Source organism: Lipophrys pholis (assembly GCF_963383615.2).
Source record: "Lipophrys pholis genome assembly, chromosome: 1".
Classification (NCBI taxonomy): Eukaryota; Metazoa; Chordata; class Actinopteri; order Blenniiformes; family Blenniidae; genus Lipophrys; species Lipophrys pholis.
The window spans coordinates 51838223-51857790 of NC_137635.1; the positions used below are offsets into that span (position 1 = coordinate 51838223).

General features: G+C 42.2%; 1 protein-coding gene across 2 annotated transcripts; it reads left to right on the plus strand.

The window, feature by feature from the left end:
- Window positions 1–10105: 10105 nt before the first annotated feature.
- On the plus strand, window positions 10106–18355 carry aqp4 (aquaporin 4). Of its 2 annotated transcripts, none has more exons than XM_080481280.1 (5): window positions 10106–10222; window positions 12286–12703; window positions 12787–12951; window positions 16818–16898; window positions 17546–18355. In XM_080481280.1, the coding sequence occupies exons 1-5, from the start codon at window positions 10131–10133 to the stop codon at window positions 17792–17794; spliced, it is 1005 nt and encodes a 334-aa protein (XP_080337406.1). In that variant the 5' UTR covers window positions 10106–10130; the 3' UTR covers window positions 17795–18355. The 2 variants fall into 2 exon arrangements, with proteins under 2 accessions (XP_080337406.1, XP_080337407.1); XM_080481281.1 differs by having other exon boundaries at window positions 10143–10342.
- Window positions 18356–19568: the final 1213 nt, after the last annotated feature.

Here is a 19568-nt window from a genome sequence, read left to right on the forward strand (position 1 = left end):
ATGGCTTTTATGCAGAAAATGTCTTTTTTTTTCTTCTTTTTTTGGCTTTTCTTTTTATGTTATAACTGCTTTGTTCAGAAATATGAGCTCAATCATTGACAATGATACAGATCAGCACACAAATGTTATCAAAGGGCGGAGAAAGTGAAGTTATTTGTCTTCACATGGAGGGAGAAAGAGTGAAAAGTCTTATAAAGAACAGTAACACAGGATAAATACTTTGACAATGGCTGTCAAAACTACATCTCATGGGGTTAGGTGTTAATTTCCAAACCTAATAAAGAACGATACACAGAATGGAATACAATCGTATACTTTTTATGACTGAATGTGATATATGATGTGAAATATTTTGCCTTCTTCTTTTTGGACAAGTAGGTTTTCACAACATACCTTTGACGTGTTTCCACAGTGTCTCCATCAGAAGCATGATGGTGGTGGATGACGTGGTGAAGAAATGATAACCACCATAAATGATGGTTGCAGGTCTACGTATAGAGAATCCGCTTACCTGGTTTCCAATCTCACAGTAGCAGGACGCCTCCTGATAACGCTTCTCTTCCATTTGGAGCCCAACAGCTGCGGAGAACAAAAATATTTCAATGTGAAATTCACCAGGACGCCTGTGTGAGCTGGGAGTTCACAGCATGACCGTTAATATAGATGGAAGAAAGTTGGAAGTACTGCTCTGCTTCAAAATGCTGTAAATTGATCGTTATGTCCTGTCTGGAGGACACTAAAAAAAAAAAATAATTTAAATCTTGATTTCTATCTCACCAAAGTCTTCCGAGGATTTTTCCATTTCATTATTAGTCCGAATCATTTTCAATATATGAGAACTGTTGTTGGATCACATCTTAATGAGACATTTTGTTTTGCTCACGCCAACACTCTTTCCTGTTTGGTTCACTCAGGTAACATTTAACCCGGCACGTTGTGACCTTACATCGTGCCTTTCGATGGTTTGGACGGTGGTCCTCCTTCCAGACTCGCTCGGTATGCAGGAGGGCGTCAGTGGCACAGAGTTCACACCTCAACCACATCAACACCAGAGAGGAGGAGGGAGTTCCTTTTTAGCCCCGTCAAACGTGACACGCGTCAACACGCTTGTGAAGAGCTGGACAACGAGACACAGCTGGTACAATCAGGGACGGAGCTAATCGACTCGACGGAGGAGAAAAGGAACAGACACACAGGAGGAGAGGAGGAAGATTTTAGTTCAATCTGAGGCCATGTTTACACCTACCCGGGTATTTGGAAAAAAAACACACTGTGATATTTCTCTGCATTCTGGCCGCGCATTTACACATAAACGCAGCTACGACTCACCACAAATGACGATTCCTTAAAACCCCGGCCACAGTGGAGATCTGGACAAAACCCTGTGTCTCTGGTTGCATCTAAAGGGGTTTAGGCGGATATTTAAGTCACAATTCATGACGTGGTGTTTTTTTTAAGCGTTCTGATTGGCTATCAAGGCTTCACGCTCCTCACTACACTGCCCCCTACAGGTTTGGCATGCTCATAGCAGCTCTGAATTCTGTGTATATGCGGTCTGTCTGAATTAAGTTGTTTTTTTTAATGGAAAGGGGGAAATGTTGGTTTTTGTAAGAACCCAGGTACGCGTAAACGTAATTTAAAAAACACAGTGGTGAAGTTTTCACTGCATGATGAGAAAACAATGCAAAAAAAAAAAAAAAGAAAACAAAAGAGGAAACAAGGAAACTGAAATGAGCAGTCTTGAATGTGCTCACATATTTTACTCATGTAGAGAATGAATACAACAGTTTTATCATCAGCAACATTTGTTTTGTTTTGAGTCAAAAATTCAAATACTTTTGAAATTTAAAGAAAGGAAAGAAACTATTTCTGGCTGGACGTTAGCAAATTCAACGGGTATCAATCTAACTAATTACTTCATCTTGGCTTCAGTGTGGATAAATGTTACCATCTTCGATCCTTTTGTTGGAGATTAAACTTTATTCAACCCAAAATGTGAAAATCCACTAAAATGCTGAGTCATTGAGAGAGGCAGGACATGATGAGACAGTGGCAGGAAAGCTGCAATGTTTGAATTATTGTGTTTTCAGAAACACCGGTAATCACTACGCCTTCATAACATGTGAGGAACGTAATTTGATCGGGGTTAAATTTGTCAAACTCGAAAGTAACAGATCAACTTTCAAAAGTGCCGTGACCCGGATTCGAACCGGGGTTGCTGCGGCCACAACGCAGAGTACTAACCACTATACGATCACGGCATGCTGTGCTGCTGCACAAGTATCTGCATTGGCTCAAAGCAACAGTACTCAGAATTGTCTTCACATAGAACTGGGAGAAGGACAAAGATGCCAAAATCTAACAGAGTGCAGCCAGAAAGTGGAAATACAATGTTACACTGCAACTCTGCAGTCGACGTTAGAACCAGAAACACAAGGAAGTTTGAGAATTTGATTGAGTTTGACAAGTACTGGGTCGAAACGTCAGTAAACCTGCAGGTGTTGTGGGGGGATCCTGGTCTAAACTGGTCAGAGGAATGAAAATCTGCAGCTGAAAGCGATGCAGACAGCTCATTGTGTTGTTTTTGTGGCTGCAGAGCAGCAGAACAGTCGGGGCTCCCGTGTTGGCCCCCTGTCAAGAAGATGACCTGCTCTCATGATGAGTACATGATGTTGGAATGAAAACCCCAAAAGCAATAGGGTATCAGAGCAAAGCAGCAAGGAATGGAAGATGAAGGACTCACAAGAAGTAAACCCTGTGATTAAAATAATGACACATGCATTTAGGTCAAACAGTAAATGTCTTCAGGTAATTTCTATGCTCTATGAAATCATTGGAGAATGTCGAGGTAATTCATCCATGTTTTTGGAACTAAAATGGGAAAACGAATTGAATGTGAACATCTCGACAGAAGACTGGTAAGAAATGTGTGAATCTCAACACACTTCCACAAGTTCTCAGTAGTTTAGGATCTTTAATCGGAAGAATTTAATATGTTTTTTCTTTACACCCAAGATCAGCAGTAAGGCCTCTTCAGAGCACCAGTCCTGGTGGAGACGATGTGGCTGTAAAGACAAACACCACACACACGTCTTTTGGAGTTGAAATCCTTTTTTGGGAAGACGTACATTCGGACGTACATTCTCATGCAGTGTTTTGTACTTTGGCCATGTTTTTGCCAGTTGGAAGACCATTACCTGGTTAAGACTCTTCTTACAGCAGCAACAAAAGCGACAACCAAGAGGTGGTTTAACCCCGACCCACCTACGTGGGAACAATGGTTTGGTCTGATTGAAGAAATAAGGACAATGGAAAGATTCGTTCTTATATTGGAACGAAGGGAAGATTCATTTATACGTAAGACAGAAATGGACATTTTATCAAAAGACACTGTAAGGACAATGGCCCCCTACTTTGTTTTTCTGTCACAATTACTTCTTTTCTACAGGCTTGGTTTACTTAATTTATTTCTTTATATTTATTTTTTTTATTATTGTTCTATATGAAATTTGTTTAAAAGTAAAGTTATTTCAAAAAAAAAAAAAGAACAAAGCAGCACTGATAAATAATGACATTGGGGATCAATAGTTGAGTGGAATGCATGAAGAAGAAGAATAGAAAAATCTCACCTGAACACTTGGGTCGTGACATTTGGAGGCCTGTGGTGTGCCTGTATGAGCCGTAAAGCCCAGTACTTACAGTGCGCATGCATCAGGAGGCCATCAGGCTCAATCCTTTTTGCCAACGTTTTTAAATAGACGGTGAGAAAAGCCTCCAGCATGCGCTGCATCCGACCCGGATGCCTCACACCAACCGTGATGCGGTTTACAAATGGAAGGGAGCTTTCTTTACACAAACAGTCGTCCCGTCGATCGGCTTGCAAAAAAAAAAAAACGTTTAGTTACATGGAAACATGACTTCGAGGACACGGCCATGAGCAGATATGAAGCTAAAGCTGCAACAAACTAAACAGAAAAAGGAAAATCTGAGGGAATTCTTTCGAGTTGCACGAATGCTGCGCGCACATGTGCTCGCCGTACAGAACCCCCCCACCCCACCCCCACCCCCACCCCCCCGCATGAATCTTACAATCTTACAGCGTGTTTTCCTCCCGAGTGTCAAAGGTCAAACGAGCTTTCAAAGGCAGATTGTTCCCATTTGCCTCATTTACTCCAATAAGAATAAACCCTTTCACAAGTCCTATCTTTCAAGAGGAGGCCACTAATTTGGCTCCCTGTCAAGTCCGTGATTGCATAACCGTGTTGGGATTCTTCTTCGCTGTGGCATGTAGAAAACTTGGCATGGTGCAGCGATAACAAAGGCGGGAGCTTGTGCCTAACTAAGCATGGCAGTAATACTCTGCAAGGAAAACATGTTTGCTACCAGAAACAGTCTGCTCGGGCTGCCTTCGGTGAATCCCCGAGGGTTACAGCTGGAACTGAATATGCAAGCTTTTTGTCTTTGTAATTTTTGTCCGGGTTTGGATTATCGCTGCATTTCGAGCCCTGCCGCCATGTTCTCCATTAGTCTTTGGCTATATGATGGGCATAAATTAATGGCAACCACACGCAGTACGCAGCAACGGAAAACTGTGAAGTAATTGAAGTGACGGGTGTTTGATTTGATGTATAATGAAAAAGCCCAGCGCAACAAAAGTGAGCTCACATGTGAGCACTGCAGCAGACGTGGTTACACATGGATTTTCAATTTAGGGCTGATTGCATGAACGAGCTTATAGAAAAAAAAAAAGACCCTGGCCTTGACTGCATTCATTAACTCAGAGACATGGAGATTGGAGTCCGGTGATGTGGGGCTATGTCAGTGCAAAATAATAAAAAAATAGCTTAATGTAAGTCAGTGTCAAATAAAGAAATATGACACGAAGGCTATAAGCTACTCAAATATACCTGCTGCTTTCTCTTACAAAACTAAAGAAAATATTTTGAAAACAGTGTGAAAATGTTGAGTTATTGTCATCTTTGTTACATGATGTCACTAAAGATTGAGTGATTGAAGTGGATTTTCATCCTGCACCAGCTTTTGGTGACGTTCAGGCTCCCGGCTTCAAAAAGAAAGGAATGTGGAGCCATGACGTGGGGATGTGCATGACTAGTTGGCTTAACTGGTAAACAGAAATACGGGTTTGTGTTTTATCCATTTGCATGCTACTTAACTGGCCCGTTGGGGCGACAGTGTCGTCAGACAGCGTTCCCTCTCCCCATGACAGCACTGGCGAAGAGTCAGGCCATTTGACACGACAGCATTTCAAGCAAAAACGCATCACTTCTGTGTTTTTGGTTTCAGAAAAGTTTCATGTTACAACATTTTGAAAGCTCCTGAAAAACAGCAGTAATGCTGGGAATGGTGTAGTTAGCATGGCAGTGGGTGCTGTTGGTTGGTTTCCTAATGAAGGGGGTGACGCTCAACTACAAAACTACCAATTTTCTGGTAGTTGGACTGGGAGTCATGACAAGAACTATTTACTTCAGCCGTGGTGCGCGTCTGCACGGTTTCAGAAAAGTTATTTTCCCCTGTTTCCATGGAGACAGAGTGTTTTCAAAAAGTTGCATTTTCAGTGGCTCTGAGCAACGATTGCTTGAAAACGTTGTGTAAATGCTCAGCATGGATGCATAGTGATACTGTGCACGTGGCATTAACAGGCTGCCGTGTTTACAAAGTTTGGAGCAATAAATAATGCTGACCCCACATATTGCAATCTCGTAAAAATAATTTTTAAAAAATGTGTGAGAAATGTATCCATGTTAGTTAAAGTATATTCAGAACAGGGATAACTGTACTGATATCTGAGTGGTGTGGTCCAGGGGAAAGTCCTTTAACCAAACAACAGACATGAATTGACTCAGTTGTAATTCAAACGCATGCAAATCTGAAGAATTAAGGCAAGTTTTTTTTAATTAGTAAAGAAGGGACCCTTCTGAAGCGTGTGACGCCTGAAGGAAGCAATGAAACAGGATCTGGGGAAAAGTACTCCGAGTCACTCCTTTAAACCATTTATGTCGTTCATTAATATTCCAGTGTGTGCATTTAAAATTTCAATTTACAGGCAAAACAAGCCTACTGGCCATATTTACCATTGTAAATAGAACTGTATGCATGCATAATGGTGAAATTAAGCAGTATAGAGATTTTTAATTGTCTTTATCTGAAAGGAATTAAAGAAATACTCTTGTTTTTCGACTGGAAATGCAACAAGATCCTCACTTGAGTGGAGTGAAGAGTGACAATAATAAATCTTCCTCTCCCTTCACAGCGGCATGTCTATACGTCTAAAGTCAGACAGCCTTTCCTGTAGCGCAGGAGACAAGGATATTTTCCTCCTGGAACTTCTGATATCAGAGGAAGGGTCGCGTTACTGTTAAACTGATGTGCAGTTGTTTGCAGTATGCATTCATAATATCCTCGCTGCACCTCCGTGAGCTGCAACTCTAGACGACGACGTCTGCCACGGTCATGCAGTTCCCAAAGAGAGCAGGTGAAATATCCAGAGCGAAGGTCAATTACGCGTCGCACAGAAATGTAACTTCAAAACTATACACTAAGATCTCTGATCAGAGGATCCCGGCGGCGGTAAATCCTTCATTTGAAAAGATGGAGATTAGTTTACAAATCTGTAAAGGATTTTACAAAGACGTTTATGATTTCAGGCCTTCGGGCCGCACTGCACTGAAAACGGAAATGATTCTGTTGTGGGAACCACAGCATGCACTGTTCTCAATCATGTCCTCATCCAAAGATCATCACCTCTGACTGCTTCCACCAACCACTGTCTGAGAACACTTTTATAACCATTAGGGTATGTTTACACTATGTTCACGGCAGCACCGTTTGCCCGAAACGTAGTGGGATTTTGGGGAATTGTGAGGAAGGCTTAGCACGTTTATCACGTTTATCACGTTGTGTCAAGGCTTTCTACGGAGGAAATGTGGACGTCGGACCATTTAGAAGCACGTTTCTGCCCCAAAGGGCCACCAAGAGTGAAGGCAATCATTGTATCCTGAAACTATTTCTGGGTGCAGACATACCTCTTGATTTCTGTTTCGGTGGCAGAGCTTGTAGAAGGTGTTCTGTCGTTGATTGCTCAGACTCCAATGAAACTCCCCTCCGGGCCCGGCTTCCTCCCCTCCGGGCCCGACTTCCTCCCAGAGCGTGTGCGCCGTGGCAGACCGGAAGAGAACGTAACGGGTCCACAAACCGTCACACGCCGGGACAACCCGCGGCTAAACGTGATGAAACGGCTACCATACACCGTAACTAAGCCGTGAGAACCGTGACGAAGCGTGGCGCGACGTGATAAAACGCGAAGCAACCGTGAACGTCACTTCTGGTAAGCCTCCCGTCCTACTATGGACCGCCTCCAAGTTCTATTACGGCCAATGACGTGCTGCCACGTTCATCCCGTTTTGCTCCGGGCTACTGAGTTTCTCGTCCACGCTGTGGCTGCAGTGGCAAATTTTTGGACAGTTTTAAGGTATGTTTACACGTTTATCGTTTTTTACGTTTATCTTCCTAGCAGCCACGGCAGCCCCGTTACAGGCCACCGTAGACCTGCCAAATTTTTTGACAGTTTAAAAATCTGGCACGGCGCCCACGGCAACCACGACCTGTTACGTTTGCCCATCCCGTCGCCCTGCGTTGTCTCACGTCCATCCCGTTTTGTCCTCGGTGGCCTGAAACGGGGCTGCCGTGGCTTCCAGGAACACTTTTATAACCTTTACCTGTGGCTGCTTCCAAAATCCACCGTTTGAGAACACTTTTATAACCATTACCTGTGGTTGCTTCCAAAATCCACTGTCTGCGAACACTTCAATAACCATTACCTGTAGCTGCTACCCAAATCCACCGTCTGAGCACACTTCAATAACCATTACCTGTGGCTGCTTCCAAAAACCACTGACGATCATCTAATTTCTATATACCATAATCTGAGAGCACTTCTTACAAGCATTGTCTATTAACACTTCTAAAGACCTTATTTGAGAAACATCTGAAAACTGATATGGAAACACTTCCATAAACACTTCCACAACCCATTGTCTGAGAACATGTCTAAAAACTATCATCTGAGAGCACTTTTGACAACCATTGTTTGAGAACATTTATAAGAACTATCATCTCAGAATGCTTTTGAAAATCAACACAAAGAAACACTTCCATCATCTGAAAACCACTGTCCATGAACACTTCTGAAAACTATCACCTAAGACCACTTTGGACAATGAACTTCTCACAACCATTGTCTGTGAGCACTTCTGAAAACATTTCCTGAAAATGATTTGAGAACATGTTTAAACAGCCACCGCCTGGGAACTCAATTCAATAACCATTATTTAATACAATTCTAAAAATGTGTGTTTTTATGAAGTGTTCTCTTGGCCAGTGTCGGTGAACACGTCTCAAAGCCTTCTCAAAGAAAGCGTAGCGACACACGCAGTGCAAAGGTTAAACATTAGTCTGTCCTCTGCTCGGAGCAACGGACATAAGTCATCTATTGAGTAATAAACTGAGATTTTGTTATTGCGCTCATGACTGCGTGACTCGGTCACATTCACACGGAGGACAAACGTAGGTCACGTTATCTTGTTTACGTTGTTGCACAACTTCTCAAGCGATACCGCAACTCAGATTGACAAGAAAGTCAAATTACGACCAATAGGACTGGAAAAGGTGAAAAAGAAGTCAAAACAGTCATAATTGCAGATAAACTGCATTTTCCTAGTTTCCTGTCACATTCCTGTGATCTCAAAAAAAAAAATCCCCTTCCCGCTCTCCCTGACCTTTTCCTGCTTTGGACCAAAGTCAAATATTAACACATGAAGTACAAAACCACAAGGAAACTCAAGGGAGCGTCCTCTCAGAGGTCACTCGCATGGTCAGTGAACGCATCATTCAGCTGGATCTCAATAAATGACATTGTTGCTTGAGCGGAGCTTGTAAGCCATTGTGTGTGTTCAGTCGGGGGTCAATTCTTTGTGACAGCATGAATCCAGAAGTACCCCAACCCCCTCGGAAATCACCCCGACCCTCTTACCCCCCCAAAAATAATTGTAATTGTAATTACATTACATTACACATAATTGAAATCTTGAATGTGTTGTGGTCCCCAGTTTACTCCAGTAAGGGTCAATACTGCCATAAGGGGGGGTTGCAATAAAACATTTTTTTTTAATGACGTTAAAACTGGATTGGAATCAAATTGGAGCAAATCTGAATATAATCCTTAAACATGCAGACACCTTTATTCCATATCCAAAAGTTGTTGTTTTATTTTCTTTGAAAGATTGTTTATCGGTTTGGGTTGTTTTCAGGTGACTGCTCAACACTGCCTGTATTATTGTAATTAAGTAAGACATTTGTTTTTAAAGAGAAAATCAGTTATTAAAGAGGTGATAATTCAACCCATAGATAAATAAATCAAGCCATCAAATATGAATAAATAAAAATAGATAAATAAATAGATATTTTCAATTATTAAATGCAGAAATAAAAACAATTACCACGATGCCACTAAATTAATTATTAATTAAAATAAAACAAATAAATAAATAAATACATGAATATTCTTCCATATTTAAAGGTACCAAGAGTGTTGACCTGGATTGAATGTCTATACTGACCCCACCAGAGATCAGTGAGGGGCAGGAAAAATATGGAAAGGAAATAATTTGTAATTAAGTACTTTATATATCAGTGAGAGAGTGTGTGTGTGTGTGTGTGTGTGTGTGTGTGTGTGTGTGTGTGTGTGTGTGTGTGTGTGTGTGTGTGTGTGTGTGTGTGTGTGTGTGTGTGTGTGTCTGTCTACTACCTACCACTATTAGAGGGTGAGTCTACAGGGGGGAGGGGGGGTGTACAGTCACAATAACATACAATACCAATACTACATATCCTTCCCTCAATGCATTGCTCTGCAGACCGCCTCCTGCATGCGTGTTTTTCAGCTCCCTCGGCCGCATGGTGCTGAGGCTGACTGAGCCACCGTGCAGCTCCCACGTCTGCAGGTCGGCTGCTTGTTTGCACAGCCAGCAGATCTGCAGACTCCTCCCCCTCCTGAGCAGCCGGTTTAACTCCTGTGAGGGGGGATGCTCTGGGTAGTAACCTAATAAAGCTGCTGGATGCAGTCCCAGGGCACAATGTGTGGATCATGTACTGCTGACAGACCTGCTCTCTGCTCCACTGCTGCACTCCCTCAACCTGCTGCTCTCCTGTAAGTACTGAGCTCCAGCAGTGTGTGGATGTGATCAGGTCTGAGTGAATCACCAGGACGCATGAATGAAAACAAACCGCACACAGCGGGGACAGAGAGGCAGGCAGCACGGGGCTTTAGGTAAGAGAAAGAAGTTTGTGTTGTTCTGGAGGTTTGTTCCACATCCTTTCCTGTTTCCTCCCAGGAGAGTACAAGATTTGATAGTTTGGGTTCTACATTTGAATCAGTACTACTTATGTAGGATGTAAGAAACCTCTTAGATTATGACAAATGCATGACGTGTCTGCACTCTGCTGTTCATGGTTGCAATTGTTGTTTGCCTCCTCTTTGCACAGTGCACCTACTAGATGCGTTTAGATTAGAATAAGTGTGTGACCGTGTGTTTTTATGAATCTAATAGGTCTTATCTATAGAGCTTGTATAGGTTACCCTCTGTGATACTTGGAAACGGAACAATTTATGACATTTGGGATGTATTAAAGTGAGTTTAAAAACTATTGTATGCGTTTCATATAAAATAAAATCTGTTCTGAAGTTTAACAAAGTCTCAATTCAATGCATTTGTCATTGGTTTTTTGTAAAATGTTATGAAATCTTGTCACTACTGGATCCAACTTAAAAACAAAAAGTGTTTCATTATGATTTCTGTGACTGTTATTAATGGAACATTGTTTTTAGAGGGAATATGTGAAAAGTTATTGATATTTATTTACATGTTTTGAGAATTGTCAGCCATTTATAGATGTTCATGCCAAAAAATGTGATTTATCTCAGATTTTTATTTTTTTTTACATTTTATTATATTTTAATCTACATTTTTAAATGTGCACTTTTGATGATACGCCTTAATCTGATATTATAATTCTGTTGGTTTTAATCGGACAGTCACTGTAAATACAAGTTTGTGATGTTTTACTAGTTTTTCGATTAAAGTCAGCAAATCATCCAACTTCCCCAAGCTCATTTACTCGTGCAGTACTAAAGTCAATCACAAGGTGGTGTGTCGAGGAGCAACAGGTAACATAATGAAGCTCCTACTTGGTTCACAATGGTGTAAAATGGTGATTACGCTTTTGCCCCCACTGGGCATCCTCTGAAAAGAGCTTAGATAATATTAATATTATTGTTATTAGATATATAAGGAGTTTGACGTCATGAAATATCCTCTTTTTCACCTCTCTAGGGTGAAAGTAATACATTAGGAGATATTTATATCATAAATATATATATTTATATATATATTTGTGATATAAATATACATATTAGGAGATATAAAATATCTTCTAATATGTGACATTCACAGTTTTGAGAAGAGAAGCAACCATAACTTAACAGTCACAACCAGAACTGAACAGGAAACAATAGCATGTAAGCTAGCCAACTAGCATTAGCGTCAAACGCACGGTGGCGGGTCGAACTTCAGATCTCTTGATAGATTTGGAGGGAAATAAAGCACATTTTTTTGCATTTTCAGTTGACTGTTCACAGTATTGTTTTTTTAACATTAAAAAGCATCATAAAAAGGGCATGATGTTAACACTTAATCTACTTTTGTAAAACTTTGGGTCATTCTGATATTTTAAAACGATTGTATAATAACTACAGGCTTTGTCAGTGGAGTTCGACTTATTTACACTAAAGCAACAGAAAGATGTGTCGTTATTCTGGCCCAGTTGAGAGCAAACTTGTCTGTTTGCAACCATGGACCCAAATTAAGTTCAACACACCTGATCAATTCCTGTTTTTTTATATATATATTAATGATAAAATAATACAAAAAAAGTGTGTGTCCCTTTCATCCTGGGCAGGCGTCAATGAGAGGCAGCCATTGACTGTTGTAGACTTTGACAGTAAGTGTGATAATTTGCCCCCCATACACAATGTTTAAAGAAAGCTCTGCGTGGCACTTTGTGATGGAAAGTCAGGCTGTAATCCCTGGTGGAGTTATAAATGTTGTGCCCTCGGGCGGCTGTTCTGATAGGGTTCAGTACATTTGCAGCCACTCGCACGCACCAGGAATACGCAAGTAGGCTAATCATTTTTCTCATTATTCTCTTCGCCAGGAGGTTCCTGTCCTGGTGTAACTGTCGCAGCATAATGGTGGCATTTAAAGGGATCTGGACCAAGGACTTCTGGAGGGCCGTGTCTGGAGAATACCTGGCCACTCTCATCTTCGTCCTCCTGGGTCTGGGCTCCACCATCAACTGGGCCGCGGGCGAGGAGAAGCCCCCGCCCGCCGACCTGGTCCTCATCTCCCTGTGCTTCGGCCTCAGCATCGCCACCTTGGTGCAGTGTTTCGGGCACATCAGCGGCGGGCACATCAACCCGGCCGTCACCGCCGCCATGGTGGTGACGAGGAAGCTGAGCCTGGCGAAGGCTCTGTTCTACGTGCTGGCTCAGTGCCTGGGGGCGGTGACGGGGGCGGGGATCCTCTACTTCATCACGCCGGCCGCCCGGCGCGGGTCCCTCGGCGTGACCACGGTGAGAAGTCCACCTCGTCGGCGGGGATTGTGAGAAAAGATCATTATTCTCCTCACTGATTGGACAAATGTTGCGTTTCCAAGGTGAACTCGGACATCTCGCTGGGACACGGCTTCCTGGTGGAGATCATCATCACGTTCGAGCTCGTCTTCACCGTCTTCGCCACCTGTGACCCCAAACGCAGCGACCTGGGGGGCTCCGCCGGCCTCGCCATCGGCTTCGCTGTAGCAATAGGTCACTTATTTGCTGTAAGTAGATGTTGTAAGTCAGATTTACCCCGAATCAATAGAATTTTAATATTTGAACCTCATGTGGTTCAACAATATTTTAAATAGACTCTGTTATTGGATGCATTTTTGAAACATCTGTAAGATTATTCAGTGAACAGAAACACGTCACTGCAATAAGTTGTTTTTTTTTCTTTACAGGCAAGTAGGTTTTTACAACATGACTTTGACATGTTTTGACGGTTCTCTTCCATCTTCATCATGTCTCTGAGAAGACAGAAAAACACTGTTGAACCATGTCATAAAGTACTTATGAACAAACTAAATAGTGAACCTAATTAAACTTGTGTCGTTCAATTAGGCTGTGGAACAGTTTGGGGGTCGAACTCAGGCAGTGTCCAAGTATGAATCAATTAAAGAAACAGTACAAAGCAATGCTGTTAAACAAAGTACAGGGAGGAAGGGCTGGAGACACGATGTAAGGATTATTTATTATCTATCCATAGTTCTATTTGCTGGTTTGTTTATGTTGTTGTTTTGTTTTGTTTTTTCTTGTAAAGAAAATAGATATACACTTGTTGGTGTATGTGTATGTGTATGTGTGTGTTTGTATATACAGTGGGGCAAAAAAGTATTTAGTCAGCCACCGATTGTGCAAGTTCTCCCACTTAAAATGATGACAGAGGTCTGTAATTTTCATCATAGGTTCACTTCAACTGTGAGAGACAGAATGTGAAAAAAAAATCCAGGAATTCACATTGTAGGAATTTTAAGGAATTTATTCGTAAATTATGGTGGAAAATAAGTATTTGGTCAATAACAAAAATTCAACTCAATACTTTGTAATATAACCTTTGTTGGCAATAACAGAGGTCAAACGATTCCTAGAGGTCTTTACCAGGTTTGCACACAGTAGCTGGTATTTTGGCCCCTCCAGGTAGAGCTCCTCTAGAGCAATGATGTTTTGGGGCTGTCGCCAAGCAACACGGACTTTCAACTCCCTCCACAGATCTTCTATGGGGTTGAGGTCTGGAGACTGGCTAGGCCACTCCAGGACTTTCAAATGCTTCTTCCGGAGCCACTCCTTGGTTGCCCGGCGGTGTGTTTGGGATCATTGTCATGCTGGAAGACCCAGCCACGTTTCATCTTCAATGCTCTCACTGATGGAAGGAGGTTTGGGCTCAAAATCTCACCATACATGGCCCCATTCATTCTTTCCTTAACACGGATCAGTCGTCCTGTCCCCTGAGCAGAAAAACAGCCCCAAAGCATGATGTTTCCACCCCCATGCTTCACAGTAGGTATGGTGTTCTTGGGATGCAACTCAGTATTCTTCTTCCTCCAAACACGACCAGTTGTGTTTCTACCAAAAAGTTCTATTTTGGTTTCATCTGACCACATGACCTTCTCCCAATCCTCTGCTGGATCATCCATGTGCTCTCTGGCAAACTTCAGATGGGCCTGGACATGCACTGGCTGAAGCAGGGGGACACGTCTGGCACTGCAGGATTTGATTCCCTGTCGGCGTAGTGTGTTACTGATGGTAACCTTTGTTACTTTGGTCCCAGCTCTCTGCAGGTCCTTCACCAGGTCCCCCCGTGTGGTTCTCATGATCATTTTGACCCCACGGGATGAGATCTTGCGTGGAGCCCCAGATCGAGGGAGATTATCAGTGGTCTTGTATGTCTTCCATTTTCTGATAATTGCTCCCACAGTTGATTTTTTCACACCAAGCTGCTTGCCTATTGTAGATTCACTCTTCCCAGTCTGGTGCAGGTCTACAATTCTTTTCCTGGTGTCCTTCGACAGCTCTTTGGTCTTGGCCATAGTGGAGTTTGGAGTCTGACTGTTTGAGGTTGTGGACAGGTGTCTTTTATACAGGTAACGAGTTCAAACAGGAGCCATTAATACAGGTAACCAGTTCAAACAGGTACCATTAATACAGGTAACGAGTGGAGGACAGAAGAGCTTCTTAAAGAAGAAGTTACAGGTCTGTGAGAGCCAGAGATCTTTCTTGTTTGAAGTGACCAAATACTTATTTTCCACCATAATTTACGAATAAATTCCTTAAAATTCCTACAATGTGAATTCCTGGATTTTTTTTTCACATTCTGTCTCTCACAGTTGAAGTGTACCTATGATGAAAATTACAGACCTCTGTCATCATTTTAAGTGGGAGAACTTGCACAATCGGTGGCTGACTAAATACTTTTTTGCCCCACTGTATGTATGTTCGTGTGCGGGTGTGTGTGTGTATATATGTTTATAGAAAATACAAAGGTACAAATGATTGTTGTATCATGAGAATAAGGGGTCGGACTAAATAAGCTCTGCTTCCTCCTGCTCCTTTTTGGATATATTGGGCCTTTATTTATTAGTTATCTGTTACTTTTTTTTTTTTTTGCCTTGTTTGCTTTGTTCTGTTCTGTTTGTTTGTGTTTGTTTATCGTTGTTTTGTTATGTACCCATATGTCCGAAATAAACTAAACTAAACTAAACTAAACTAAACCAAACCAAACCAAACCAAACCAAACCAAACTAAACTAAACTAAACCAAACCAAACTAAACACTAAACTAAACTAAACACTAGACTAAACTAAACTAAGGCGTCACTGAAATTCTATTACTTTTAGAAACTGATCACTATTACCACACCAGTAATTAGTTACAATTACCAAAGTGTCAGTAATCTTATTACTTTCACAGGAGAACCTCTGCAGAGCTGCTGTCTCTCTGTGACCTGCTCACTGAGCCCAGCGTTGGCGTTCGCCGACATCCCAATCAATAACATTGGACTAAACGCTTTATGTATTTTGTGAAGGACTCAGTTAACTGTAACTAAGGTCCCATTTACACAACGTGTTCAAAAACAGAGAATACAAAGTTTTATTGTGAAAATGTACATTTAAACTTACCTTAGTCATCATTGTTTTATTTTGAAAGCACTTAACTTCCAATAGCGCTCCAATCCGCCTCACAGCTTTTTCTTTCCCCCTCATGCATTGTTAAGCCCTCATTAAGGTGTTTTCATACACCCTCCTGGCGAAAGATTCTGTTACTTCAAACTGGTCCATAGTGCAAAAACGTTTGTGGAGCAGTGATATAGATGGCGAAAGGCAGCTGCTGGAGTAAATAGTTTTTCTGAGACGTACATGAGTACATGGACATGAGTGTTGTTGGTTTTTATTACAAATACAATAACAGCCACTGGTGGGCCTACATGAAAACGTCACTGTGTAAAGGCACAACTTTTTCTGAATTAAATGCAAAATCAATGCTTTTTCACTTGAAACGTTGTCGTGTAAAAGGGGCGGAACTGTGGCGACGATGAAGACAGTCATACACGTCCTATCGCATGCATGAAATCAATCCATTCTTACGTGACTCGGTCAGGTTTCTTTTTGCAGAAAATAGAAGTTCCTCGGCGTTATTTAACGGGAGAATCTCTCCCCGTGTGTTGACATGTAACTGGATGTCGAGCAGAACAAGCCGAGATGAATTTGAGGCTCGAGCTGGCAGCAGCTGAGAAAGAGCAGGTGACGCGAGCACCTCTTCCTCCATGTGTGACACTGTGTGCTTCACACCGATTCACACTCACAAGTGCATCGTTATTGGAGGCAGCCATCGCTTGGCAACCAATCTCTAGGGGGGGGGGGGGAGCTCCCCGAACCCTGCGGAGCAAATGACTGCGCAGGGAAATAGATGTTATCTCTCATACAGCTCGTGTAATTTCTTCCTCTGAGTGCTCTGCAAACGCATATAATACTTGTTATGTACTCTCTATTCTTCCAGATTAAACATATTCCGTAAAGCAGAATAAGACGTGAGGTGATTCTTTATCCTGTAGATTGAAAAAAAAAACCCAATGCTGTTCTTTCTGTTGTAGATTCCTTTTACTGGAGCCAGCATGAACCCGGCTCGGTCGTTCGGGCCCGCGATGGTCACACTGAATTTCCAGGACCACTGGGTAAGAGATGGACTATCAGAGCGGATTATTCACTGATCATTCCACTATAATCTGGATGTTAGCTGAAGTTGATGGGACAAAGATGCAGTTACTCAGTTGCTTACCGTCAAACGAGGCTGTGATACAATAGATTTTTACTTTATAACGCTTCGGCTGCAATATTAATAGAAATACATTCCGCATGAAGACAAAAAGCTTTTGGCTGAAACTGAACCGAACAGCAGTTTTGTCAGGAGCAAATGAGTAATTTCATTACACATTTCATAAGAGTAATCTCTGTTACACATGTTTTAGCTTTGAAGAATTGCATCTGTAGTCTGTGGTCATGTCTTTAGAAGTAATGTGTCTCTTTATTAATTTCTTGGTTTATAATGTTTGTTTTTTACCAACTTTACGCAAAAAACTGTTCAACCGAATTGCATGAAATTTTCAGGGATGATTTGTCATCAGACAGGACCGACTGATTAGATTTTTGAGATGTTAACGCATAACCGTTGATGAATAAATCCCCCAAAAAACTGTGAAAAAAAGTCTTGAGCTGGTTTTTAATGTGGTAACTAGTTTGACACTTCCTGCTTCAAACCCAAAGAAGTTCAAAAGACTGTGAAGACCTGATTTGATGGTTTCCGTCTTCCGCTCTCTGACAGGTCTACTGGGTGGGACCCATCCTGGGGGGCATCCTGGCCGCCGGCCTGTACGAGTACCTGTACTGTCCCAACCCCGAGACGAAGACGCTGAAGAATGTCTTCAGGAAGGACCCGTCGGGGAAGTACAGGGAGGTGGAGCCCGACGACGTCACCGTCAAGCCGGGCTCCGTGCACCACATCGATCTGGAGAAGGCCGAAAAGAGAGACCCGTTCCACGAGACGCCAGGCGAGGTGCTGTCCTCCGTATGACTATCACGTGCACTGGAAATGGAGACCAACCTGTAGTGCATCACAACAATCAAAGTGACACATCGATCCCCCGACACCCCCCCCCCCCCCCTCCCAATTGGGTCAACCAATTACACCGGGTCATCACGGCGATTTGGAGAAATGAAGAAGAAAAAATTCAGCCTTGTTATTTTTGGATTAGTGTCACAGTCGGTTCGTGTTCTGTTTGTGTGATAAAAGCAGAAATCTCTTTCCTTGTGATCACTAAGCACATTACACCTCGGCAGCAGTGTAGGACTGCAGCGCGGCGCCGCCGTCACAGCCGCCTTACACTGCGCTCCATTTTCAGTGCATTAGTCAGGGAAACTTCAAGTGCTGCTTTTATTTTCTATTTTTTACTGTGTTTTAGCATCTACATGATGATTTTTATTTTCCTGTTTTATAAATTGTTCTACTTGGTAGTTTTGTATTTAAAAAAACAAACAAACAAACAAAAAAAAAAAACCTTCTGTAGCTTCTGGTTCCAGTTCTCTACATGATTTTCTGTATAATAAACTGAAGTATTTATTTCACTTACAGGATATAAACGGCTCAGCTTTTTCTTTTCGTGTGCTCACAAGTGTAAGGTGTACACAGTTTTATGTTGTAATAATAATGTTTGTTTTTCCAATCCCGGCGGAGGAGAGGCTGCCGAGCTGGAGTAAAGCGCCGACTGCGCAAAAAGAAGATATAAATCTTGTTTACCGTCTGTCATTATGGGGGAACATTAGATCTGATAGAAGTGACGACAAAAGAGAGGCGAGGACCCCAGCCGAAAGGAACGAAAGAGCGGTAAGCGCAGGGCCAATCAGAATGAGGCCGTCGCCCCTCTGCTTCCGTCAAACTAAAGAAAAGGAAAAAGGTTTTAGTGAAAACATGAAAAAACTGGACTTCCAGTGGTCGCCAACTCAAATTGAAATAAACTAAAACAAAAGAACTCAGTGAAAAAGAGGGATAACGTCTCTTCAAAAGTGCAATACAAACATGGAAAAACCAAACCTTTCTCCTTCTCCTGCTCGTGCTGCTCTTGGAGAGAGAGGGCACTTCTGAATAGCCCTTCCTATCTTCCTATCTCCTTTCCTAGCCACTTTTCCTTAAGCCCGTAGGCGACGTCACAGGGTTAATGAAAGGTGTTAGGAGACTTCCTAAAGGAGTTAGGGAAAGGAGAGCACGTTGTTATGACAATCAGACTGCACTTCCACTAGGTAAGGTAACAATACTAATATAAAAGGTTAGTGACGTCTGCCGTGGTGAAAAAACTACAAATTTCTGAAAATTATACAACAAAAAGCACATTTCTAACCCTTTCCCCTGTGAGTCTAACCGCTGATATAATGTCAAGGTTTGAATTGAATTAAAAGGAAAAGAGGCTACCAGGTGAATGAATAACCAATCAAACCGAGAATAAGCTCGCGCCTCATTGGCTGGTGCCACCTATTGGAGCTAACATCTCAGCGCGACGCCATCTTGGTTGGGGCAACCCTGCGAAGTCCATATAGTTCTACTGAGGAAGGTTTAGTCCAACTATAATAATCATCACTCGCTGAATTTTCACACACAGTAAAAGTACTCCACCTCTTCTGAGGGAATCGTTAGCGAGGTCATTATTCCCCTCACTGATTGGACAAATGTTTTGTTTACAGTTAAACTCGGACATCAACAAAAAACGTGTGTGTGTGTGTGTGTGTGTGTGTGTGTGTGTGTGTGTGTGTGTGTGTGTGTGTGTGTGTGTGTGTGTGTGTGTGTGTGTGTGTGT

What these genes read in the sequence shown, in the direction of transcription:
- aqp4 (XM_080481280.1), top strand. Translation starts at nt 10,131, where the DNA reads ATGCAGTCCCAGGGCACAATGTGTGGATCATGTACTGCTGACAGACCT. An exon ending in CCTCAACCTGCTGCTCTCCT is followed by an intron (nt 10,223 to 12,285) that starts GTAAGTACTGAG and finishes TCTCTTCGCCAG; the next exon opens with GAGGTTCCTGTCCTGGTGTA. An exon ending in TGAATTTCCAGGACCACTGG is followed by an intron (nt 16,899 to 17,545) that starts GTAAGAGATGGA and finishes GCTCTCTGACAG; the next exon opens with GTCTACTGGGTGGGACCCAT.